General features: G+C 37.3%; 1 protein-coding gene across 5 annotated transcripts in view; it reads left to right on the top strand.

The window, feature by feature from the left end:
* The window catches only part of FCHO2 (FCH and mu domain containing endocytic adaptor 2), a 100,160-nt gene extending 75,269 nt beyond the window's left edge, over positions 1-24,891 (top strand). For 3 of the 5 annotated variants that reach the window (XM_055698529.1, XM_055698526.1, XM_055698525.1), the window contains exons 18-27: positions 5,387-5,490; positions 7,453-7,582; positions 9,140-9,199; positions 11,440-11,551; positions 12,147-12,302; positions 14,411-14,543; positions 17,277-17,476; positions 19,612-19,676; positions 22,186-22,350; positions 22,595-24,891. In XM_055698529.1, the coding sequence (XP_055554504.1) occupies positions 5,387-5,490; positions 7,453-7,582; positions 9,140-9,199; positions 11,440-11,551; positions 12,147-12,302; positions 14,411-14,543; positions 17,277-17,476; positions 19,612-19,676; positions 22,186-22,350; positions 22,595-22,617 (1,148 nt within the window). In that variant the 3' untranslated portion in view covers positions 22,618-24,891. The remainder of the gene's footprint in view (positions 1-5,386; positions 5,491-7,452; positions 7,583-9,139; positions 9,200-11,439; positions 11,552-12,146; positions 12,303-14,410; positions 14,544-17,276; positions 17,477-19,611; positions 19,677-22,185; positions 22,351-22,594) is intronic. The other 2 variants (XM_055698528.1, XM_055698527.1) reach the window with 1 other exon arrangement.
* Positions 24,892-26,242: the final 1,351 nt, after the last annotated feature.

Genomic DNA, 26,242 nt, shown 5'->3' with positions numbered 1-26,242 from the left:
TATTCCTGGATGGGAAGTCAAAGCAGGGTGGGAAATGTTCATACAGTCCCTTTGGCAGCAAAGTGTGGAGAAAGTAGTCTCTGGCTGTTGAATACTGGCAGGTAATTGGTATTCATAACATCCTCTGCAGCCATATCGAGGGGAGGGAGTCATCTAGCCAAGCCTTCATACCCAAAAGAAGCATATGCACAGAGCCCTACATTTCACTGAAACTGGAGGAAAATAGTGTGCTGTGAGCATAAGTCAATTTTAAATATAAGACATCTGTGCCTTGGCAAACTTTTATCTGCTACATAATTATTTAAAGGATTGTTCGTTCAGGAGTTATATAAGATACTTAGACTTGTGAAATGATCCATGTAGTTAAGTAAAAAGTGGGTGTTCAAAAGCATAACTAATTATTCATGTATTTTGGGGGGAAAAATACTGGATCAATGTAGGTCATATTCTTGTTTAAATCAAGTTCTGATGCTCACTAACCTGCAGCTTTGTTCTAAAGACTTAAAAAAATACACAAGTGATCTGATTTTATTTTCCTTGAAGTCAGTGTTTTATCTTCAACATGAAGGTTAATGTAGGTAAGCTGATGCTTAAAGCTATTGAAAATCTCAATCTAAAACTTAATTTACTTAAATTAGTTGTTTTGTACACAGCATATCTGCATATCATGGTGTAGCATGTCCCACAGATTACGGGTTTTTTTCCTGTTAAAACATTTTAGATACTGTTTTCTAACTCTGTATTAATGATTGAACACTTACACTACCATGGTATTCCAGCAGACAGTGATTTATGCATCACAGAAGTAAACTTTGGTCATCCATTAATAATTCTGCTTTATTAGAAGTTTAAGCTAACTTTGTTACCTTGAACAAACACAACAGTTTTTTTAGCCAGTGTCGTGGTTTAACCAAGCACCACACAGTCACTTGCTCACTTACCCCCCTACACCTCGAGGCGTGGGGAGAAGAATTGGAGAGGAGTGTAAAACTCGAGGGTTGAGATAAGAAAAATTTAATAATTTAAACAGAATTTTAAAATAAAGGTAAGAACAAAACAATAACACTAATAATAATAACAACAGTTATAACAAAAAGGTGGGGAAAAGGATAAAATCCAAAGGAAAAGGGAGAAAAGAAAACAAGTGATGCACAGCACAGCTGCTCACCACCTGCTGACAGATGCAGAGCCAGTCCCCAAGCAATGATCCCCACCCCCAGCTAACCCACCAAGTTTACATACCAAGCATGATGTCCCATGGTATGGAATACTTTTTTGGCTGGTTCAGGTCAGCTGTCCTGGCTGTGTCCCTTCCCAGTCTCTTGTGCCCCTCCAGCCCTCTGGCTGGCAGGGCCCAAGAAACCAAAAAATCCCTGACTTAGCATAAACATTACCCAGCAACAACTAAAAAAATCAGTGTGTTATCTCACATCAGAGCCAAAACACAGCACTGTACTAGCTACTAAGAAGGTTAACTCCATCCCAGCCAAAACCAGGACAGCCAGCTATTGATATTGTAAAAATGGTTCTTTTTATTTATCTTCCTCATTTTCATCCATATGTATTTTTTAAATAGTTTCAGACATTTCCACATTGGGTTTTGAATAGGATTTATAGTAGTATTTTAAAGCTTTTGAATTATATTTAAGATATCTGTTAGAAAGGGAAGGCTGCATTAAAACTGTTTATGTGGGCTTGTTACCGAAATCTCGGAATGAAGAACTTATCGACGCCAATGTGATGTAGATAAGCAGACACTTCTTTATTGATGGCCGGGTGCGTGAGTGAGTCCTCTCACGATCGACGCACACCAGGTTTCAAAATCAGACACCATATATAGAACTTATTCATGCATATTCATTAAGTATTCATGCATAATCATAACATTTCCCATAAATCTTTAACATACTCTCCTCCCATATCCGATTCTGCGCAGTAAAGGTTAGAAGGGTCCAGAAATGGGTCTGGGGTACGATTTGGGTAGGTGGTATATGAGTCGGTGGTTGCGGTCTCCCCCTGCCGGAATTACCTTTTACTAAAGTTCACGGTTCCTTGGCAGGCAACTACAAGCTGTTCCAGTCGACTCTCCCCAGTTCCCATTAATCCTATATTCAGACATTTCAATACACTATCTACATACGGAAGACTAGTTAACTACAAAAAAACCTTTCAAACCCTAAATTTATTACCTAAGTTTTAACAATGATTCTAGCCCATTCTTCTGGCCTTGGTATGGGACTATGCAGAGGATCTCATAACAGCTTTTACTGTATAAGTTTCACCAAAAATCATTTTTTTACCCCTCTATATCAAAAAATGATTTTATAAAATCAAATAAAGTCAATCAATCTTAACTTATTAACAAATCTGTATCAGGCTTAGAGAATGTACTTGTTCGTGGCAAAAGGACTGCAGTGAAGAGGGTAGCTATACTTCTGATCTGAACTTCTAAACGTGTTGCCCTCTTTTTTTGATTCTGTACGTCACTCTGCTGTTGCTCCTAGCTTTGCCAATCTGCAAGATGTTGAGAATTGACTTTTTTTGAGTTGAGAATTTGTATTTCCTGCTTCTGTTGTCACCTACTGCAACAGGCACAGCCAAGTGCAGGGGATATTTGGGGAAACTCCTGTTTTCCAGAAGCCTGAAGACTGCAGGATAGGAGAGGAAATAAACTGCCTCAGGCTTAAAGTTACTTACTAGATATGGGTTAATACAGATAGAAGAATTTCAAACAGTGTCTCATGACTGCATTGCCTTCATTCATTCACTGGACCGCTGTTTATGTTGGACCTTCCCATTACAAATGTTGAGGGTAAAAGGGTAAAAAAGTTTGGAAGGAACAGGAATAGGATAGGTTTGATTAAATAAATTTGAAAGAAATTAAAAGCGGAAAGCTATGTACAGGAAACAAAAATAGAGTAGGGTGCAAGAAGAAGACAAAGATCAGAGGAAAACGACAGGGAGGAAGTTGGAGGAATAAGGAAAGTCATGAGATGTAGGGCCTTACCTGGAGACAAACACAGTAAATTACTTTTTGGGTTACTTAGAAAAATGGGAAGTGACATGGTTAGCAGTATGCGTGAAGTACCTGTGATGTTTTCTTTCATTTGTAAGTGATGGGATTTTTAGCCTAGTAGAGCAGTTATTTTTCATGCTGGCTAGTAATCCTCTTGCAGTGGATATTGAATACTTTTTTGAATATTGAAAATTTTATCTTTTGGTCCTAGTTTCAATTCTATCCTTTTCCTTCAGCTACACTAAAAGAACACAATATGAACTCCTCCTCATCTACCACTGATTTGCCTGGGTGTAGAATATCTCAGTCTTTGCTTGGACGCCAGACAGATTCTGGGTCTACAAGCCCATCCTCACCAGATTTTACCATTAGCACTTTGTGCAAATCTGGTGTTACAGGAGCGCCATCAGGGAGTACCAGTACTTTATCCTCTGTGTCCTGGTCTCAGAGTCAGTGGATTTCCTTTGCTGATGAACTTCTTACAATTAGACACACAAGCACAGACAAGAAGGACCCCCAAAGATTGCATTTTAAACCTGAAAATGCCTGCCTTGCCTCTTCTGCCTTGCTTGGGAATTATTCCAGCGGCTGTGCTTCTGAGGATCAAAGTGACCTTTTCAATAATACTATATGCCATGAACAATTACTCATTGAAGAAACTGGCACTACTGCTGAAATTTCTTCTGCATCATCTTCAGCACTACTGGACTTTAGTTTAGTGTCTTCCTGTGCTCATACAAATAAGGGTATGACAAGCATGCATTGTGTACTGCTTTTTGCTAATAGCTGATTCCAAAAAGAAAGCTTTGGAATTATTTTTCTTTTTGTTATTATTGCTCACCTGATGTTAAAATTAACTCATCTTCTTACTTTGAATATACTAAACTGCTTGTTAGCACCAACTTCCTTGACAGTTAGGACAATGTAGTAAATATTCAGCTTGAAATAATAAAAATTCAAATTATTCAATTGAAAGCATTGCTTTCTCTTAACTGTGCAGAGCTTTACTTTTCTAGAAATAGGAATGTCTATGGGATGTGGGACAGCAGCGAGATGTCAAAGATTTAAGTGATTGAATTTGCAAAAACAATTCCGTTCCCAGATGGCTTTGTATAAATATTTTCATATTAAATAAAGTTAAATAAATTGGATTTAAAACTGTTCCTTTTTAACACCCAGTATTTTGAAGCACAGAATCATGGTAATGCTACATACTAAGAGGGCAAAGGAAAGTGCATTTGGGCAAGCATGCCATGACTCATTGAATACCTCTGGTACTGCCACAGACTACTCAGTGTTTAGTATGCACTGTTGTCTTGGGGCATAATAAGAATTTTGCAGGAATGACTGATATTTTAGAAGTTAATTTATCTGGGGACATTTGAGTTTGCAGCTCATAAGGTGGATGTGGTCAGTATTAGCCTAATTTCCTTCTTCCCAAGTCAGTGATGAAAATCCTGTACTTAAATGACAGCAGAGTTGTGCTGAATGGCTGAGACCACTCCCCACTTAAAAGTTGCCTTTTAAATAATATTAACTAATTTAATTTAAAAAGAACCATCCAGAATAATTTGAGGGAGACAACAGGATGTGCTGCAACAACATAGTCATATATTAGGATTTCAGTTTGATTTGGAGTTAATTTTATATCTGGCATACTCATTGGATAGGATCTAACATTTATTTTTAAATACAGTTCTATTCGTTCAATTCAGAAAAGTGACTTTGTAAAAGTGGCATCTTTGTACTGCTGCCACCATCTGTTAGTTGTTTGTTAGGTTTAGAAGGACTTGGGGGCAGGTGGTTTTTTAAACATCTTATAGCTCAGCTAAACAATTATTAATATATTAATAAAAACAAGTAGAAGTTAGTGTGTTCTTACAATCAACAGAGTAATTTAACTCTTACACTGGTGTATACTTATTGAAGTCAGTGGTATTTCAGTGGGCAAAATTTTATATAAGCAGTTATGCCATTGTCAGCCAGGATGAAATATGAATTTCCACTGAATTTTCCATTTGTGGTGAGACATTAAGTACTATCCTATATTCTGAATCCACATCAATTATACATAAGAGGAAACTCGGTTAAACCATCTTTTTGCATACAAACCTCCAAGAAAAGCTGGTATAAAATCATTTGAGAGCAATGAGAAAGCCCATGATGCCATTTTTAGGGTCACTTTTCAGGGTATCACATGGTCCCATTTTAAAAGCATTTGTGATTTGTAGTAAATCTTACAGAATGGAGCTTGTAAGATAGGAACTTCTAACCAAAACTTAACTTCCAGTTGTTCTGTTCAAGTGAGTATGTATTTATGTTCAGTGTGACTTTTCTAATATTTGTTTCCTTAAATTTGCTTTCTTCCAGCAAGACCCACAACTCCTCTCTCTGTAGGCACCATTGTACCCCCTCCAAGGCCTGCTTCAAGAACAAAGCTGTCTACTGGGAAACTTAGTGGGATTAATGAAATAGTATGTATTGATTGTTTATTAATTTTCCATTGTAACTTGATTTTAGATTTACCTTTCATTTACACTGTTACAGTGGAGTTATTTTCCAGCTAATGTTCAAAGAATCACATAAGCAGATTTTCACCGTTGGCAATCAGGCATGGAAGGTGTTCATGATAATTATATTACTATAACAAAGTAATTCTTAACAGAACTATGAAGGTCCAAAACATAATTTTTGCATCAGCTGAATGTTTTTAATTGAATGAATCAGTAATTTGATAATGAAGGGATAGCAAGTGTATGAATTTGAAGTTTTCAAAATGTAAAATACTAGAGAGGTTACTAACAAAGCTCCATTGATTCAGGGATATCACCAAAGCTTTGTGGAATGCATGGCATTAAGTAGATCTTTATCAGTCGTGTGTTGACACAAGTAGCCCTGCTGTGACTTCTCCCTGCACTTGCCCTTGGTGCGGGTTGGTGGAGAAGGGAAGTGGCAGGCTGCAGCAGCTGCCCGTTGGGATAGTGAGAGGCTACACACTTGCCTGCATCTCTGCTTACGGCCCGCAGTGCAGGTCCACCTGCTGATACGGAGTGTGGCAAAGAATGCAGATACGCAGACAGCATGTCAGACCAAGCTGTGCTAGTATTAGAGTTCTTTGGGTTTCATTTGACTTACTGACTTGCACAAATCTTACCATGATAAGATCCTCTTACTTTCTTTCAAAGTAGCAAGGTATTTTCACCATGTTCTTGTTAGGGACAAAATTCTGGTCTTATGCTTTGACAAAACTGAAACATTTTAAACTGTTCTGTATTTTTGTAAGTTCAGAATAGGGTTCATTTTGACATTCTTTTCTCATTCCAATATAAAATTGTAGTAATTGGTCTTAAACCAAGGAATCTGTTCTTCATGTCATCATAATTAAAGAGACAAATTTAGCTGGTACTGTTCTGCTATAAAGTAAGATTCTGCACAAAGATGCATTCATTTTATACTGTTATTTTAGAAATTGGCTATTACCTGTATACAAGTTGAAGCTTGTCAGTCGTCTTCCACTCCTATTACAATTTCCATAGTCTGTATAAAAAGCTACATACTCAGCAACAAGCTTGACAGAACCAAAATTTAAAAAAAAAAAAAACAAACAAAAAAACCCCAAAAACGAAAAACCCCAAACAACCAAACAGTTAAGTGAATCATAAAACCACCCAGAGATTTAGGATGGAAGGGACTTTTGAAGATCTCTAGGCCAACCTCCTGCTCAAAGAAGGTCCAAAGAAGGTTGCTTAGGGACATGCTGAGTTGTGAAAATATCCAGAGAGGGAAATCTTAATATCTCTTTAGGCAACCAGTCCCAGGGTCTAACCATGAGGTTACAAGAAGGAATTTTGTCCCTGAGTTCCTTTGCTGTAGCTCTTGCATCTCTGAGAAGGGCCTGTCTCCTCCTCCTTTGTACCCCCTTTTAGCTAGTAAAGGACTGCTAGTAGATCCTTCCTTAGACTTCTGTTCTCCAGGCTGAACAAACCCAGGTTCTTGAGGTTGTCCCTCTCTCTCACTTACTCCAGTCTCAACTATTTTAGTTGCCCTCTGCTGGACTCAGTTCCAGTTTGTTAGTAGCTCTCCTTTAGCTCTGTAAATCCACATTTGCTGACACATACACAGGGCTGTAGGCTTAGGTTCCGCTACAGTGTTACAGCACAATTATTGACCAGCTGCTACATAATCAAATATATTAGACTTAACTACCTAGGCAAAAAATTAATAATGGTAATCTATGAAATAATGGAATTGATTCCAATGGAAAATGTGGATTCTCTGTTTTACTCTAAACCCCAGGGTAGATAAAGCAATAAAGGAATTGTGTTAAGAAACACTGTGAAATTGACTGGGGCATGAAATTAAGACTCTTTTTACAGTCTTTTTTTCATCTCTTTAAAACCACATTATGTAATACTTTTGTAATCTCTTTTGTTCAGCCTAGGCCATTCAGCCCTCCGTTGACTTCTAACTCAAGTCCACCTCCTGCAGCTCCCTTGGCACGTGCAGAGAGCATTTCCTCAATATCCTCTTCTGCATCCCTCAGTGCAGCAAACACACCTACAGTTGGTAAGTTAAAGTAACCATTTTAACTTATTTTAGAAATAGCATAATTCTGCCACTAGGTTCCATTGGTCTTAGTTGTTCCATATGTGAGTCCAGTCTAGGTACTTCAAGCATCCTTTGCAATACCTGCTTCTAAATGACACAGAAAGACAGGAGAGTGGATTAATTAGATTAGACCATAGATCAAATTATGGCATGTTCTTTAGAGAAATATTTTTCAAAATTAGTATTCCATGGATTCTTATTTGGTATGCTTGTATATCCATTCATCAAGCACAAAATGTTAACATGTATTTATTCAGATATTATTATATAGGTGCAGAAATATTTTGGGATACTGATAAATTTAAATGAATACAAATGTTCTTAAAATGGAGTCCTTTTATGCTCTTTTTATTTTATTTGTTATCCTGTAATTGCAGTTTCCAAAAAATTAAACTAATGCATCTTTTTCTTCAAGTTAGTGAAGTATATAGGCTAAACAGAGGTGTTTAGTAAAAGCAAAACAAACATCCAAAAAAGATGATGAAAAGCAAATGTGTTGCCACTAATTTCATGTTTTTAAAGGAAAGTCCTTCAGTTTTGGTATTTGGTTATAACAAATCAAAAGGAGAGTTATTAGGGTCTTTTGGTTTGTTGTGGGTTTATTTAAGATGTTTTAACTTGTTTCTTTAGCAGAAAAGTATTTAGTTCCTGGACATTATTACAACTTAAACCCCAAATTAAATCAGATTCTTGAGTTAGCACTCAGTTGGTTATCTGTGAATGTTACTGATGTGAAGGATTCCTTGCCCAGGCTCAGCAGCTCAGGAGAGCATCTGCACAGCTTCTAGTGGGAGTTCTGCAGTGAAAGCAGTGCAGCAGTTGCCACCCTATGCAGGACCAGAACTAGTAAGGTCTGCCCAGCCTTAGGTGCTACAGTTCAGTGTACACCAGTTTTCCAAATGCTGAGAAGAACCATCACAGAAAGATAACTGGTATTTTGGTTGCCAAAGTCCATCTGGGCTCACATCCTCAGGCCTCAGCACTGGTAGCAAGGAACCAGCAGTTGGCAGCAGCATCAATAACACCAGCTCTGAGTGTGTGTGTTGTTGGGGACAGTGACAGAGTGAAATCATGAGATGAGGGAGGACATAAGGAGGTATGTGCTGACACCAAGGTTTGACATGGTTATTAACCTGGCCTAGCAAAAATAAACAAAGCCAGTTCCATCTGCACTGACTGTTTGAATTAAATAGTCCTGAAGGGCTGGGAAGGACAGTGCAAACAGCTGAAAGACTTTGGCACATGAGGATATACTCTGCACTCCATTCTCTATTCTTTTGGCTTTTGCACAAACCAGTGTTCCCCTTACCCCATTTGTTCTGAATAATGGAAAGTTTAATGGAGACTCTAATTTTCCAAGCGAACTTTAAGGCATGCATAATTGAATGTTTCTTTTATGCTTTAGCCTTGTTTTAATTTGCAAAGTATTTTTATATACATTGATTTTTTTAACATCTATTTTTGCTTGAAATATTTTGTTTTCTTGCAATGTTCTGTTTCATTTAAATGTAATAGAGGATGATCTTTTGATTGGAAATCTTCCCACAATTGAAAAGCTTTGTGAGACACCACCAGGTATTGTACTCAAAGCAGATTTACATGTTAACTAATCATCCTAATACACTACATCTAATAAAATTGTATTTCTTTTGAAATAAGTTTCTCCAGCTATTCCTGGTACCTGGGAGATACAAGTATTTTGAACTCTCAATTACTTAACACGTTTTATTTTGCTGAAATCACCAAAACTTGATATAACTGCTTTTATGTAATTTCTGTCTATCCCCCGGCTCCTCAGCCCCCCAAAACAAGCTGAAATTCCGTCTCGCTTCTTTGGTTTGTCATTAACTACTTTCTTTCAAGTAAAGTGAATACATTTTCACTTTGACAATCCTTATTCTCATAAGACAAGTAGGTAAAAATATTTCTGTATTTACATGTAATACAAATATTTGATAACAAAGATAGTCTTTTTCAAAAAATATTTCGTTTTCATGACAGCGATTTAGCCAATATTAAAATTGCCTGAATCTCTGTTCCTAAACTGATGTAAAACCATTTGATCAGGTTTATTTATTTGCCCATTTTATGACCAATGATAAAGTCTTTTGTCCTGCAGTTTGGCATCTTCCTTGAGTGTGTCAATGCAACTGTTGGCATGGTTGTATCACTGGCTGTTGTGTCAGCTCAGCTCAGGGGCTGTTAATGAGGCGGAGGCAGGTAGCAGGGCATCAAAGCAAGTTTTGCTGTTACTGCCGAGGGTACTAGAACTGCAGCCTTAAGCTCGGCTACAGCCTGAGATGCAGCAAGCCCACCTTGGTGCAGCTCTGTGACGTCCCGTCCCTCTGAGAGCTTGCAGCAGGCGTGGAAGGCCCTGAAGTTGGATATCACTGCATCGCATGGTGTTTTCAGCAGCCAGATAACAAACCAATGACTTCCAGAGTTAGGTTAAACAATTATGCTTGCTTCAATTTATTGCTGTTTAGGAGAATGCTTAGATCTTTGATGAATCAAAGAGTGATGAACAGTGAGGGCAGAAGCAAATAAGAGAGAAGTGATCTCATTTGTAGTCCCTCAAATACATCTCGGAGAAGTGTGTGAAAGAGAGAGAGTGTGTGTGTGTGTGTGTGTGTATTTGCTTTGGTGTTCCCCAAAAACAGTGTAAGTAGTGTTGTTATTTGCAATAAATTTCACTCGCCACTCAAGAAATCAGTCTTTGTCTTTCACTGATAGGAATATAATTTATATATTTGCATTATTCTTCATGATTTTCAGATACTAGACCTGTGAAGGACGTCCAGACTTCCTTTTTGCTTCTGAAAGAGCTGAGGAGGCACAGCCACAGTTTTAGAGTAATTAGGATTAGTTTGCCATGAGCAGTATTATATGGATGAGCAGGATTATATGTATTGTAAAGTATTCTACAGTATGAAAGAAAAATTTCTCATTTTGCTCATGAAAAGAGAATGATTGCGCCTCCTTTTTGATAGATAATATTATGTGATACAGGCCATTTCAGCAGTGGTACAAAAAATTAGTAAGATGCTCTCCACTGTGCTGCTGCACTAATAAAAAGATGGAACTTCCAGTATTGTCTTTTATATTCAGTACAGATATAAAACACTGGCAAAAAGTAAAATCTCGTGACAACTGGTTTCATCAATTGTACGCACATATTTCAAAAAGCTGTAGCATGAGGTCAGAGTTGATTTTTATAGCCATGCGTTGGAATTGTGTTGTTTTGGCATAGTCTTCTGTGAAGGCTTCTCCAGCAATTTCTCCTGGGGAATTGTAGTCTTTGTTGGCTGAAATAGTCAAAAGAATATTCAACAGTTTGTTTATGTGGGGTAATATTAATGCATTTGCATTTAAATTCATGCATACTTTAAGTGAAGTCTTTGCATTTCTCTGGCCATGTTATCATGCATTCTTCGGTACAATAAGCATACAGTAGAGGGGTTTTTTTAAAGTATCTTAGTCAATGTCTAATTTTCTTTGAATCTGTTGACTTCACTCTCCTCTGTAGCCATTTTAATGCAGTGTTGCTCTGTCTCATATGTATTTCCTTGTGTCCATTTACATAATGTCATACTGATAGTCCTGTTTTCTTAGGCTGCTAAGCAGTGTTTTGATGGTACAACTGTACTGTACTATGTTTATATTTTTCTACTTATATATCGAGTAATACTTCAGATGCTACTGTGACCTTGATGGTAGTAACCTCTTGTGAAAATTACAGATGTAGTAAACCATTCTGAAATCTATTGCTAAGCTCTTTGAAAATTAAACCTATACACTGTATGTATGTATTCTAGGTGTTTCACGTGGTCCCAGCCCTGTCAGCCTTGGAAACCAGGACACCTTGCCTGTTGCAGTAGCCCTTACTGAATCTGTTAACGCCTACTTTAAAGGAGCAGATCCCACAAAGTTAGTTAAATAGTGAATTGTTTTGAATGTAATAAATTACAATAAAAAAACACACCGGGTTTATTTTTTATATTTTTGGGGGAAAATGTATATATATTAGAAGGGGGATTCAAAGGGGTCTTTTTGTCCCCTGTGTAAATGACAACAGTGGCTTGTTGCTCTGTATTGGCGGGCATCCCACTGGGAATTCATATATCCCTGCTTTACAAAAATGTGTTCAATGAGAACACTGAAACTGAGAAGTTTTTTATCATAGTCAGGTAGGTGCTATGTGTATATTTGGGCAACTAAAAGCACTTCATTCCCTCTGTCACATCCCTTGCTATGCTACTTAGACCTCGCCTAAGCATAGTTGTGCCATGTTTTCAAAGCCTGAAAAATATCCACCAAGACTACTGTATGCTTAACCAGCTAAACTTTTTTCTTTACTTATTTCATCTGACTTCCAAGATGAAAATGACAGTACATTGTCACATTACCCATATTTGAAATTTCAGTCATCAGATTATGAAAGCACAGTGATTACTTTAAAATTAGTATTAAAATTAGACAGTTAATGAGTTGCAATGAAACTGATATTTTCTTTCTCTTCTAGATGCATTGTGAAGATTACTGGTGATATGACTGTATCATTCCCAAGTGGGATTATTAAAGTCTTCACCAGCAACCCATCTCCAGCTGTGCTCTGCTTCAGGGTGAAAAACACAAGCAAACTAGAGCAGATTCTTCCAAATGCACAACTTGTATACAGGTTTTGTATTTTTTTAATATAATAGCAAACTACGTGATTTGTAAAATTTGAATTGTTATATATGTAAATCTGAATTCTCTTCAGTCTTGTTGATTTGGTAATACATAATTTAATTTCCTGAATTAGTCTTGCTCAGCTCAGTTCTCTCCACTGCCACCATTTAAAATCTCAGTGATTACTGGACTTGAAAATTCTGCTAACAGCCATAAAAATTAGTTTGTAAATGTAGCTGTGTTTTTACATGCATTTTATGAATTATTTCTTTTTACAGTAGTAACTGGTAAGATTAAATGATGAAACAGTAGATTTAAATGGAAAACAAGTAGTAGGAGCTACACCTAATCTCATTTGTCAGTTACTGGTGTATTTTTAAACTGTGTCATTTCTACAGTAGATCAGATCAGCTACATAACTGTATCTCCTAGGTGTATAGCAGCATGTTTGGGAGAAGTCTTAAGAAAAATGTTTGCCAATTGAGTAGAATAAGTGTTGAAATCACAGCATTTGGAGATCTTTTAAAAAAATCTTAAAAGCTGTAATTATTGAGCAGACATCTGTTTCAGCTGAGCAGTTTCTATTTTATTTATGGGATAAATTATTTGAAAACAAATACTTTTAGATGCTACATTTTATAAATTACTGAATTAAAGACTCAAACCATATGCATCTATTCTTTTGTATTTAATTTCATTTTGATCATAATTTAATGATCATTGATCATAATATAATGAATGATTCATACAAATTTAAACCTCATTGCTTTTTGACATGAAAGTTTATAACTGAAATGTTAGCAGAGCTGTATATGACAGGGTGAATTATACTGAAAAAGTACGTTTTGAAAAAAAAATAAAAATGGTATTCTTGTGTGAGTGCAATAACACTTCATTAGTTAGAGAGGATGCATGTAATGATATTTACAAAGTTAAACCCAAATAATAGTAATTTGACTTTTCATCATATATTGCAAAGGGTATCATTTGCTTGGTATTTGTAAAGTTTTTAATGAGAGTGATATTTGTGGTGATGTCCAAATTTCTGATTTGAATTTAACTTGGTTGTAGAGCAGCAGTAAGATTGTACTACTGGCTTCATTTATTTAAGTTGTGGAAGGCCTCTGTAGTGATACATGTTTATATTTTACTGAAAATGGAAATTTCATTAATTGCAACAGTGTATTGAGAACCAAATTCTAGGAAAATTGGACAGAATACTGGTACATAAGTTACTGTTCTAGGACATTGAACACATTGCAGTCATATTTACTTTTACTCTGCAGACACACTCTGTACTCCTCTTTAGGGATGAATGTAGCTCCTTACTGTATCCGTAGACATTCAGATGAGGTCTTTGATTCTTAAGTGATGTGAATTTTGGTTTTGAATCAGTTTTCTTAAAAGCTTCATCCTTATTCAAAATAAGGCTGATGCAACCAGAGCTGAAAATATTCTCGATCTGCAGAACACCATGCTCCAGTACCTCCCAAACAGGATTTTGCTTTTGCAGTCATGTACACTCTTTCCTACATATAGAAGTGATATACAAATTGTTACTAAGATTGAATGCAACTATAAGTATCTGAGAAACAATTGTCTATAATACTCTGAAAATCACTTTTAACTGAACAGATTTTGAAAGCTCACACTGTACAAATATATGACAGTATGGTTACACATACAGCACATCTTAATTCAGTGCATATGTTATAACCCAAGCTAATTATGATTTTAGGATTTATTCCAAATTGGATAATGTTCCTCTTCAAATCCCACTTTCATCCCCATGTCCCACACATCCTTAAGGCACCTAATTTTATTAAAATTGTGTTTTATTAAGTGTAAAATCCCAATTCAGCACTAACTCCGTTTTGTGATACAGATCATCATTGGAGGAAACTCACTGCTCCACAACCTGGAAGCAGAACTTTTACCAGATAAAACAAACAGTTAATTTGTCTTAATATTTAGGAAGGTACAATTATGTGTAATAAAGCGTTAGAACAAATTCTTGCTTGAAATAGTGAGGAAGAGGAAAGATCTAATCTTAATTTTTAGAGATCCAAAATAATAACTCACTGTTGCCTTTTGACTTACCTTTCTTCCTTGTAGTGATCAGTCACAAAGTGACTCCAGTACTAAGGATTTTTGGATGAACATGCAAGCTATAACCGTCTACCTCAAGAAATTATCAGAGCAGAATCCATCTGCATCCTATTACAATGTGGATGTTTTAAAGTATCAGGTAAACACTTTTTTTTCCCTTTGGAAATTTTAAGGCATATTTGGTATGTACACAGAAATTAAAAGAATTGTTCTTTGCCTGCTAGCATGCAGATGAACTGTCATCTGTCATCTAGACCAGTCCTGGGTATGTCACTGTTTACAATGCATAGGCTCTGCCTAGACTTAGTGCCTTCCTGCTACACTTATGTCATTCCCTTGGATTCATGACCTGTTTCAGCTTGCTCACACATCACTCTAGTTCACAAGTGCAAGCTTCAGACATTGCTTCTTTAGGTATTTGTTAGCAAAGCCTAATTTTCCTTGAATTTAGGAGTTTTGGTGGGAGGTTGGTTGAGTTTGTAGTGGTACTGTCTTTGAGATTATAGTTGCCCAAGTTTTGGATGCTGTAGCTGATGAATTCTGATATATGAGAACGTCTGATATTCTGACCTCTCACAATGTAATGGAACATCTCATCCTGGAAACCATTTACAGGCACACAAAAGACAAGAAGGTCGTCAGGAATAGTCAGCATGGATTTACCAAAGAAAAGTCATGCTTGACCAACCTGATAAACTTATGTGATAAAGAGACTGCCCTGGTGGATGAGGGGAGAGCAGTGGATATTGTCTACTTAGACTTCAGGAAGGCTTTTGATGTTGTTTCCCATAGCATCCTCCCAGAGAAGCTGGTGAAGTACAGGCTGAATGAGCAGACACTGAGGTGGACTGAAAACTAGCTGAATAGCCAGGCCCGGAGGGTGATGGTCAGTGGCATGACATCTAGTTGGAGGCTAGTAACTAGCAGCATACCCCAGGGGTCAATACTGAGTTTACAGTCCTGTTTGACAGCTTCATTAATGATCTGGTTGGTAGGGCAGAGTGTACCCTCAGCAAGTTTGCTAGTGCCACTGAACTGGGAGGACCTTTTGGATATACCAGAGGGTCATTCTGCCCTCCAGAGAGACCTCAACCAGCTGAAGAAACGGGCTGACAGGAACCTCATAAAGTTCAACAAGGAGAAGCATACCTGGGGAGGAACAACCCCATGCACCAATATATGCTGGGGGCTGCCCAGCTGGAAATCAGCTTGGCAAAAAAGGACCTGGGGGTCCTGGGGGACACCATGATGAACAGGAGCTAATCATGTACCCTTGCTGCAAAGGCAGCAAATGGTCTCATGGACAGCATTGGGCAAAGTATTGCTAGTAGGGCAAGGGAGATGATCCTTCACTTCTCAGCACTGATGAGGCCACACCTGGAGTACTGTGTCCAGTCCTGGGTGGTCCATTGCAAGAGGGCCATGGACATACTGGAGAGAGTCCAGTAAAGGGCCACAAAGGTGATGAAGTATCTGTCCTGCAAAGAAAGGCTCAGAGAGCTAGGACTGTTCAGCCTGGAGAAGGGAAGGCTCAGGGGGGATCTTACCAATGTATACAAATACCTGAAGGGAGATTGTAAAGATGACAGAGCCAGGCTCTTTTCAGTGGTGCCCAGTGACAGAACCAGAGGCAATGAGCACAAAAAGAAACACAGGAGGTTCCCTCTGAACATCAGGAAACACCTTTTTTTTCCTGTGAGGGTGACTGAGCAGTGGAACAGGTTGCCCATAGGAGTGTTAGGAGTGTGGGAGTCTCCATACTTGGAGATAAGCAAAAGCCACCTGGACATGGTCCTGGGCAGCTGGCTCAAGGTGGCCCTGCTTGCACAGCAGGGTTGAACAGGATGACCTCCTGAAGTCCCTTCCAACCTCAACTATTTGGTGAACCTGTGAGAAGGTGTTCTGGCTGTCAATAAAAAATCTTGAAAATTCAAGACGGACAGACTCATTCCAAAGGGAGAACAGGGATTCGCTAGGCCGCCGTTGAAATCATTGAACATCAGAGACAACTGTCTACACCAGAGAACAAAATAACCTGTTAGTCCAGCTATTAATACCATTGTAGTTTCCACATCCTCCCAATATAGTTTAAAATCTTGGCATACTGAATCTATAAAAATCATGTTAGGCACACAGAATTCCTGAGAAAGATGGAAGGAGCAAAACATTTCTTTGGATTGGAGAAATGAGTACTGTGGAAGAATGATATCTATTTATGATCTTTACTCTTGGGGAAAAAATGAGGCATTGGCACGCAGAAGCCCTGACAAATAGAAAAGGTTCTGGGCTGCCAAGGAAAGGTGAGAAGGGACACTAGGACATAGCAGTATCCTCGGGTACACTAGGAGGGTGGTAGAGATGCAGCAGGGCAGTAGCACAAGCTCAGCCACAGAAGCAGCATCCAGCTTATCTGCAGCAGGGAGATAATGCTTTGAATAGGTAAGAACTGTTTTGCTGGCTGCCTGTCTCATAATGACAGGTATTGCCCTCTGCTGCTGGCTGCTTGGGCAACTGAATTGGTATGGCACGCAACTGCTAAAGATGAAGGCGTTTTGCTGCAGGTATGCTTCTTGTGTGGGGCAGAACACAAGACTAAAACAAAATTATTTTGACTTACAAAAGCCAGAACAGGAAGGAGCTTCATGGGCCAAAGGCAGTTTAAACCTTTTCTTTAATTATTTTAATTTAAAATTAAAAGAAGAGGAATTACTTTAGGCTGCGACGGTCTTCAGAATTCTGCAATTAAGGACTCGGAGGTCAATTGTTGTCTTGATCTTCTGTCAGGATTTAGTTGTATTTGTATCATTACCTCATTCTGCCCAAAAGGGGAATATTTTAATTAAGCTACTTTCAATGGTTTATTCTTTTACAGGTATCCTCAAATGGCATCCAGTCCACTCCCTTAAATCTTGCAACTTACTGGAAATGTAATGCTAGCACTACTGATGTGAGAGTGGATTATAAGTACAATCCAGAGTCTATGAATGTGCCTAGTATGCTCTCTAACGTCCAGGTTGTGGTACCAGTAGATGGAGGAGTAACAAACATGCAATCACTTCCACCTGCAAAATGGTAATATTAATACTTTTGAGGTTATTATTTTGGATTCATTTCAGGGTATTCATTAGTGTCATAGACAGCCTGAAAATTTTCACTGGAAGAAACAGCTGATTTTTTTTTGTTTTGTTGTGATAAAATGCATAGTATCAGATATTTAGGACATTTTCTGGTTCACAACAGACCATGTGCAGCCAATTTGAATAAACTAAAATGAGACAATAGACACCCATTCCAATTGTGTAATAAACAGGCCTTTATGAAATTTCCAATGTTTGCTTTCTTTTGGCCAATAGACAGGATAGACATTTTTAATACAGTAACTTGAAAACATAATCTCTTAATGGTTAAAACACATTTTGTGTGTTTATATAAATATATTTATGTATATGGATTAGAGAGAGAGAGTAGAAGAAAAGCAGTTCTTGAAAGAATTTCTTGATTTTCTAGCTTAAAAATTAGCTTCTAATTGAAATGGGTTTAAACCAAACCTGAGTAACTGAGGAACTCTTCATAAGACAAGTAGCACTGTCACTCAATTCAAGCATCATGCAGAGTATTATCTGACTAGCAGCTACCAGCCACCACCTTCTAAGCCTACATGTACAGCAGCACTTGAAAGTGAGACACAGACCATGGGTAATTATGTTTCTGGAAGTTAATGAAAACAAGCAGAGGGTAGTGGGAATAGGTAAAGCAGAAGGTGAGCAGATTTCAACCACTGCACCTGTGGTTTGGTAGCACATAGGTACCTTCCCAGCTGTAAGGTAACTCCTGGACTGTTAATTCCCAGAAGAGTCTTTTTAATTTGAAGAGGGCAAAGAATACCAAGTTCAAGGAAGCCAGGCTTTTTTAACTTTGTTATTTACAGGTCAGTTTACCTTATAAAGCAAGGTTCAGAAGAAAAATAAACTGCATGCATTTATCAGGGAGGTTCTGGTGTTTATGGAGGGAAAACATTCAAATGTGTTAATTGGACAAAATGGTAATACCATTTTAAGTGGAAAAAATCCTGGCAGGACTGAATCTTTCTTGACTTGGTATTTCAAGAGAGCAATACCTTTAACAAAATCACCTTAAGTTTATTCTGAGCGAGGGTAGGTTCAGTATCCTGCCTGAACAACGTGACTAGAATGACTGGTGAAGCCAGTCTCCCTGCCCAGGCTCCTTGCACAAAACCTTCTGTAATGACGCCTGAGCGAGAGCAGGAATGCCCGGGACCCAGCACACCTAGTGTTAGCTAGGAAGACTCAAATCTGAGTGACAGTTTCATTACAGATCATCTGATTAAAGGATTTGAGCCAGATTCTTTCACCTAGGTAACTACCCAAGGCCAGAATTTTGAGCCTGGAAAACTGACAAAAAACCAAAAAAAACCCCAAACAAAACAAAATACAGTCATGTTCCAGGCAGCTGTAGTATTTGTGGTGTGCTACCTGCTTGGTCTAGTGGATTGGGTGGTGGGGTTTTGATTTTTTAAAAATAAATGGTTTATGACTTGACCTCCTGCAGCTAACCACTACCATCTGTGCTACTTGTGTGAGCATTTCACTCCTGCTACACCAATGCCAAAGGCAACTGCAAACCTGTCAGCGCTTCATGCTGCTCACAGCTTTGAGTTGTTGACTTTCCTTCAATGCAACTGCTGCAAAGTGCTCCAGGAGGTAAAATGCCCTGCCAGCTTAGGTACTCTGGTGCTTGGTGCCCTCCTCTGCCCCTTTACAGCTCAGAAGTGAGCGTAAACCCTGTATCACTTACAACAATTCGTTTTACTAGAGTGGAAGCACACTAACATTCATGCTGCCAGGAGTATCTCATCCCATCATCATGAGGCATAAAGACATAGCTTTCAAACTGCTTGCAGAGTGTTTGGCCTGTCTTTACCCTTTGAGACTATGGAGGGGGTTGAGTTGTGGAGACACAGCCGGGCCGTAAGATAGCATGAACTGTATCAAAAGGTCCAGAGCTCTGCTGCTCAGGGGCAATGCAGACACACCCTTCTCTTCATCTGTTTGCTTTGTATAGTTCCCACAAACATACCTTGTGTAATATTTTTATAAACCTCCATTTAGAGATGTCTGTAACCAGTGTAAATCTGGGTATAATATGCCAAAACTGGTGCTTATAACTAACCTGCCATTCTCTTACAGGAATGCAGACCAGATGAAAGCGTATTGGAAAATATCTAGCATTTCAGAGAAGTCTGAGAATGGAGGCAAGTTGAACTCTTATTATGTTTCCTTGTACATAAAAATTGTAACAGTAAAAAGGTAATTATTATAGCCTCTACACTCTCACGCTTGTTTACACATCATCTCACACTGTATCCTGTTTACCAGTTTACCTTGTTCTCAACTAACTTCCTCCTGAAGAGTTTCCATTAACAGTGAGATGTCAAAATATAAATGTATTAATTAGCTATAAAAGAAAAAAAATGAATGAAGCCCCCTGAAAGCAGTTGGTAGGTCTAAAATAGAGTTTAGACTTAGTGAGAAATTATTACATTAATGCTATTTGGAAATGAGCAGTTATTCAAAGGAAAATATGTTCAATATCTGTGTCTTGCCACACACTAACAATAGCAATAAAGTAGAAAGATGTACAGGGAAGACCTAGGGGACTGTGGAGAAGGGGAAAAAAAAAAAGATCCAAAAGTCCTGTGCTGAGGTAGGCTCAACAATAGATGATTCTTGACCAGCATTTTGAGGGTCTTTGTTTTGGTCACATGTTGTATATGGTCATATGTACGACTCCAGAAAAAAAATTAATCTATGCACATCTGCTGAGAGTGGTAATTTATATAGCATTTTATAAGGTATCAATAGTTGTCCTCTGCCCACCTGCCTTTCCCTGAGGTCTAGTCGATGTTGCAGCCCTTACAGCCTACGCAGGTGCAATGTTCTTCTGAAGCAGAAAACAGATGGCAAAGGGAGTCATCTTATCCTCAAAGCCTCTGTAGAGAATGAACTCATGGTGTAAAGGGCGGTCCTTAAGCCCTGTTTAAGAATTTAGTGTAGGGCATTATGAGAGCACAGATTTGCTTATAAATGTGGCTGGTTTCATGTGGAAACCACAATCCTGGGAAGGGAAGACCTCTTGTATGCCTGCAAAGGCTGCAGAGTTGTGGTCATCATTCAAACAAAACCAGAGAGAATTTTATGTGACAGAAGTTGTTGCTGTGTTCTGGTGTACTTTGTCCTTCACTGACCTCACAGTTCTTTGCCATCTGTCTTCCATTATGATTATGTAGGGGTAGCTGTCTTCTTTTCCAAACTGTGAGCTTCTTTTAAGAAAAATTACACTAAAATACAAATGCAGCCAGATGAACAGCTACTGTATACCTGCAGAGCAGCATAAAATGGACTGCCAGTGATGCAGATTGCATCTTGTGTGCGTTCAACAGACTGGCACATATCCCACTGCTTCTGATATATTCCCTTCTCTTTCCACCATCTTTCTTCCCCTTTTCTTTGAGTATAAACATGTAGTACTCAAAATACGCTGTCTAAGAAGAAGTAATACTGTGATGGTTTTACACTTACAGAAACAAAGGGAGAAGTTGCACAAACACTGTTAATAATAGGTCAAATGTGTTGAAGTCTTCTTTGTTCTAGTGTACAGGGTGGTAAAGTGTTTTGGGGTTTTTTTATGCTCAAACACATTTATGTAAATTGTCAATTGCAGACAGATAAAACAGAACAAACTTTCAGAGCACTTGAATATATGAGTTTCTATACTTAGAGTGGAAAGAAGTTCCAGTTTACCCTAACCGTGGCAGACCTACTGAGGAAATGAAATGGACTTTAAGCCAAATTTATCAAGAGCAAGCCATTGCATAAAAGAGTTTCATTCATTAATTCAGGCTTTTACCCCAGTAACATTTCACTTACTAACTTTTCTCATCATTTAGCAGTTCCTATTGGAATAGCAAGTTGTTGTAAAGAAAAAATACTTGACTTTCATTATTTCATTATTAATTATTTAAAATTCATTCTTCCCAGCATATTTCGCAAGAACAAGAAGTCTTGTTTAAGAACTAGAAAAAAGAATCTAGTAACAACATTGAGGGCTTTTTAAGTGCCTTGTATTGACTACAGAAATGTACATAAAATTATTTTGAAATATTGCTGCTTTATAACAGCATCAAAGTGATGACACTTCACCACTGTCTCTGAAAAATCAACTGAAATTTCTGGGTTAAAGTATTTAATGAGACCTTGTCTTTATTAGAAAAAAAAGAATTTTTCATCTGGGTACATTGCTGTATAGCTGCATTTCTTCCAGTGGTTTTGTTTGTGTACATTCATCCAGACAGATTGTGACAACACTTAAATATTCTGATGTACTTTCAAATCTGCCGATGAAAAGTACGAGACAGGTGTTATTAAGTACTTACAGACCAGAAAGCTTAAGTGATTATTTAAGGACCAATCAGATATTTCAAGTGATAAGTGATTACCAGGCTGTCTAATACACACATTCTTTATAATCTTGCAGAAATGTGTATAATTTCTCTTTAAATTATTCGCTAGTCATTGTCTTAAACAGAGTATTGGGGAAAAAACAGACTTTCACTGTCATCTTTTTTGAAAATTTTGTAGGACTGCTGCTAAGAATAGATCTCAAAGGTCACCATGTTAGTTTCACTTCTTACTGCTAAAAAGTTTGGGACATCATCTTGTTCTTGCAAAACAACCAGCTTTTCGGTTTTGTTATTTTTATAGGTTCTGGATCCCTCAGGGCAAAATTTGAACTTTCAGAAGGGCCCAGTAAACCAGCAACACTTGCAGTGCAATTCATTAGTGAAGGAAGCACCCTTTCTGGAGTAGATGTAGAGCTTGTAGGCACTGGCTATCGGCTTTCCCTCCTTAAGAAGAGATTTGCCACTGGTAAGACACTGACATGCTTATATATTCAAGTTAATATTACATATTCTATAGTGCTGAATTATAAAACATGAAACTGTTAAGTAAGTGATGCATAAATAGTTGCTTTTTATTAAAATGTGGCTGAAAACTGTTTCACAGATTTTTTTATTCTCCATAGTCACTCAAACTGCTCACAGGAAAATACTGATAAAATCTGTTTTGTCTAGTGACTACAAAAAAACTGCTTTTTTTTTTTTTTTTTCAGGACGGTATATGGCAGATTGCTGATGTACCTGTGAAAGTCATTGGATCAAAGGAGTGCAAGAAGCTCACTCTGCCCCTCTTTACTTGTCAAACACTATTTTAATATGCATTAATTTTTTTAAAATGTTGACCTACTTTGAGGCTGAACTACGGAACAGGAAATGCACTTTTAAAAGTCATTTTGCGAACTTTTTATTACTTTATAATAGCACTGAAGTTAACTTCAACACTGTCTGTAAATGATCAACTGCAATATTTGGGAAAATTTGCTGAAATTTTAGTAAATTTCTATAGATGAAATCAAAACAGTAATCCATAGTTGTAATGGAAGTATAAAATTGTATGTTATACTGTAAGCAGTAAACCTAAAAATGTAGGAGATTAAGAAATATTTGAGGTTTCCATAAGTAATATTAATTTTTCAGATTCTTCAACTGCCAGTTTTTAAAGAAAGCAGAGGCAAAGTCTCATGTAATTCTTGTATCCACTCATGCCACAAAACCAGCTGAGTTAGAGATGTATAAAAGAAATGTACCTTGATGCCCATGTATCATATATTATTAACATAAAAGTTGTTTCATATAGGGTTTTTTCCTAAGTGCAATGTGTTACAAAATTGCAAAAGACAGCAGAGGTTTACTTCTGCAGTTAGTAAATTTTATGGGCATTGTGATTGTTTTAATTAATGGTGTAGATTTAATTTATTTTTATATGAACTGCATAACATTTGTGCCTTTAAAAAAAGCCCGTGCCTATCCAATTTGTAATTCATGTGCCTCACTTCATTTTTCAAAGTTTGGCTCTTCATCAAGAAAGCACAGTGTTTGTATAATACACACAACTTTATAAAAATTTCTTTGACTGGGATTTATTTAGAAGGCACATTTGCAAAGACTTAAGATTGTTTTAAAAGGAGTTTAAAATACTGGATTACTTCCTCATGGAGTAATTCCAATAAATGTGGCTGTAGTAAAGGGTGATGCATTATGCAGGACTTCGAAACTTTGAGATAGTAACTTTAATGTCACCAAAGATGAGAATCCTGAAAAATCTCCGAAGATGGTAAAAGCAAACTTTCAAAAGCAAACAGCATTTCCCTTCACTTTTACTGCAGGTCTTCAGACTGTGAGTGGTTTTGGGATATATGATGTGAATGTAAACTTAATACTTTGGCAGGAATAGCATTTTAGAAGTATATTTTATGGCAGCAGGATGACAAGTACTGCCATTTATATTAGTTTAATTTTTTTCTGTAACCACCAATTTTAATATTTGTATTGTCACCTAATCTGCTTGCCACAGCCTAAGCACAGGGAAGTGACACATAAGTAACATTTTTTAAAGCAAGTCACTAATTTAGAAAATCTTCTACGTATTTCTATCAAGTGTTTTTTCAGTGCTGAAATCAAAAGTACTGGGGCAAACAGTAACCTGCCCATGGGGATATATGACTATTTTGAATACCTGTATCTATTTTAAGTTCTGTATTATATATATGTTTTCAGTGAAACGTGCTTGAACTAATTAATGCAAAACCAGTAATGAATGGACTGATGAAGCTTTACAAGAAATTGAGCTTTGTAGAAGCTGCGTAAATACTAATGTATACTACACACTTTCGCAGATGAGAGTTCTATTGTTAGCACTAAGCACATACTGTACTGTAGATTTGATGGGAAGAGTATATTTGGCTTTTAATTTGCTAATCTGATGGAATGGTAAATTCCTAACTCATAAAATGGTACAGTCTTTTTACTGGAATCTTAATTGTAATCTGCTTTGCAATCAAACTGTGTTTAACAAGACAATATTTTATTAATGAAAACCCAAAACTGCGTTGCTATTTTTAATCAAGTATTACTTTCTTTTATAAGTTAAATGAAGTAGTTATGTTTCAGCACTTTTAAACTAGCCTTCATTCAGGTAATTATACATACTTTTGCATTGGGTGCAGGTTACAATTTTGAAGCCATACAAGTTTATATAGACTTTTTGTAAAGAAATTCAAAAACAATGTAAAAAGCACATGTAGCTATCTGATAAAAACAAAAACAAAACATACATAGCAAGCTGGTTCTTGCTTGTATGTACAACAATATCCATTGTAGCTGCCTCCTAAGAAAATTAACTTGTAAACACAACTCTAAAGAATCTGAAATTTTATGAATTGTTATTACATCAGACTGTAAATTAGAGCATACAAGTTTATCTTACAAAAATTGTAAATACTTCTGATTTTTCATAAAATGTAAATTTTTAAAAATATGCACCCATAATAAACATGTAATATATAATTTACATACTGATTTATATTGCCTGTACTTTTGCATAGTCCCACAGAGCTTCTAAGCGATAATAGAACAAAACTATACCTGTATTGAAAAATGTTAATTTCTTTTTAAGTGATAAGGGGTAGAGATAATATACAAAGTCTTTTACATATTCAAAAAACACCACACAGAATGTGGGTGGAAAGATGACTTCTGCAAAGAGTTGCAGCTTTACTAAACTGGAATGCCTGAGATGTCTACAAAAAATGGATTATGCCTTTATGATTAACTAACCACTTAGATTAGGCAGAACTGTAGATACATTTATTAGAAAAATCTCAACTTGATAGGCATGAGCTGCTCTGTAAATTGTGCTATCAAATGCTGTACATTCCGTAACTTCCTTAAGCCTGTATCTTGTTGAGTGCACAGGGGAAAAATCAGTAGCAAGATTAAAGTAATTCTTTCTGATTTCTTCTGTTCCACCAGTCTATAAAAGTAGACCATTTAAGTACTACTACAGCAGCCTGAGAGTAGTCCTTCTAAGCTGCAACTACAGAAACAAAAGTTGAAACTGAATAAATGTGTTTGAATCTGTCGCTTTCCTACTAATCCCACAGCCTATGTAAGTTTAGTCAGTCATGACATTAGATTCATTTTCTCAGCTGGCTAGATATCATTGCACAAAGTACCATTCTTGTCATGCTGGAAGGCAATAGTCCAAGAGCTTGATTCTTATCTTCTGCTAGAAGGCAGGAGTGAAGAATGTAAGTGCCTGATAGTCAGACCAAATGGTCCATCTAGCCCAGCAGCCTGTCCAACAATGGCCAAAGAACAGACTGTGGCATGGAGAGCTCACAAGCCATTTCCATTCTACTCCTCCAGCATCCTCAGTTACTGGATGATAGGGATGTAAACAAGTATAGAGCTGCTCAGTTCTTCTAGTATTCATTGAACTTCAAAGTGTCAGAGATCATTGCTCTGTTCTGGGACTTCTGTTAACATTTGACTTTTGTTATTGTAAGCCAGTGCCCACATACTACTCACAACTACTGTAAACTGGATTTATACTGCTCAGGCAGGTTTGTGATTATCTGAGTACGTGATCAGGTAGTTTTTCAGGGGTAACTGACTACCTCTACCACTGCCAAATTTATGTAGGGTATTTGAAGGAGGTAAGATATTTGATTATCAACTGCAACAGCATGGGAGTTACAGCTGTGTTGGGGTTTGCTATCTATCTAGAAAGGAAGGTCTTGCATCATGCCAACAAGGATTAAATTTTAAAACTTGTGTGTTTGAGAAGCTTAAGATAGGCATCTTAATATCTGTGTACCTTTTGTTTTCTTGGAATTGCTACATAATTAGTTTCCATTTCA

This window comes from Falco cherrug, chromosome Z (genome assembly GCF_023634085.1).
Source record: "Falco cherrug isolate bFalChe1 chromosome Z, bFalChe1.pri, whole genome shotgun sequence".
NCBI classification, from domain to species: Eukaryota; Metazoa; Chordata; class Aves; order Falconiformes; family Falconidae; genus Falco; species Falco cherrug.
This window is presented reverse-complemented; position numbering and strand designations above follow the sequence as displayed.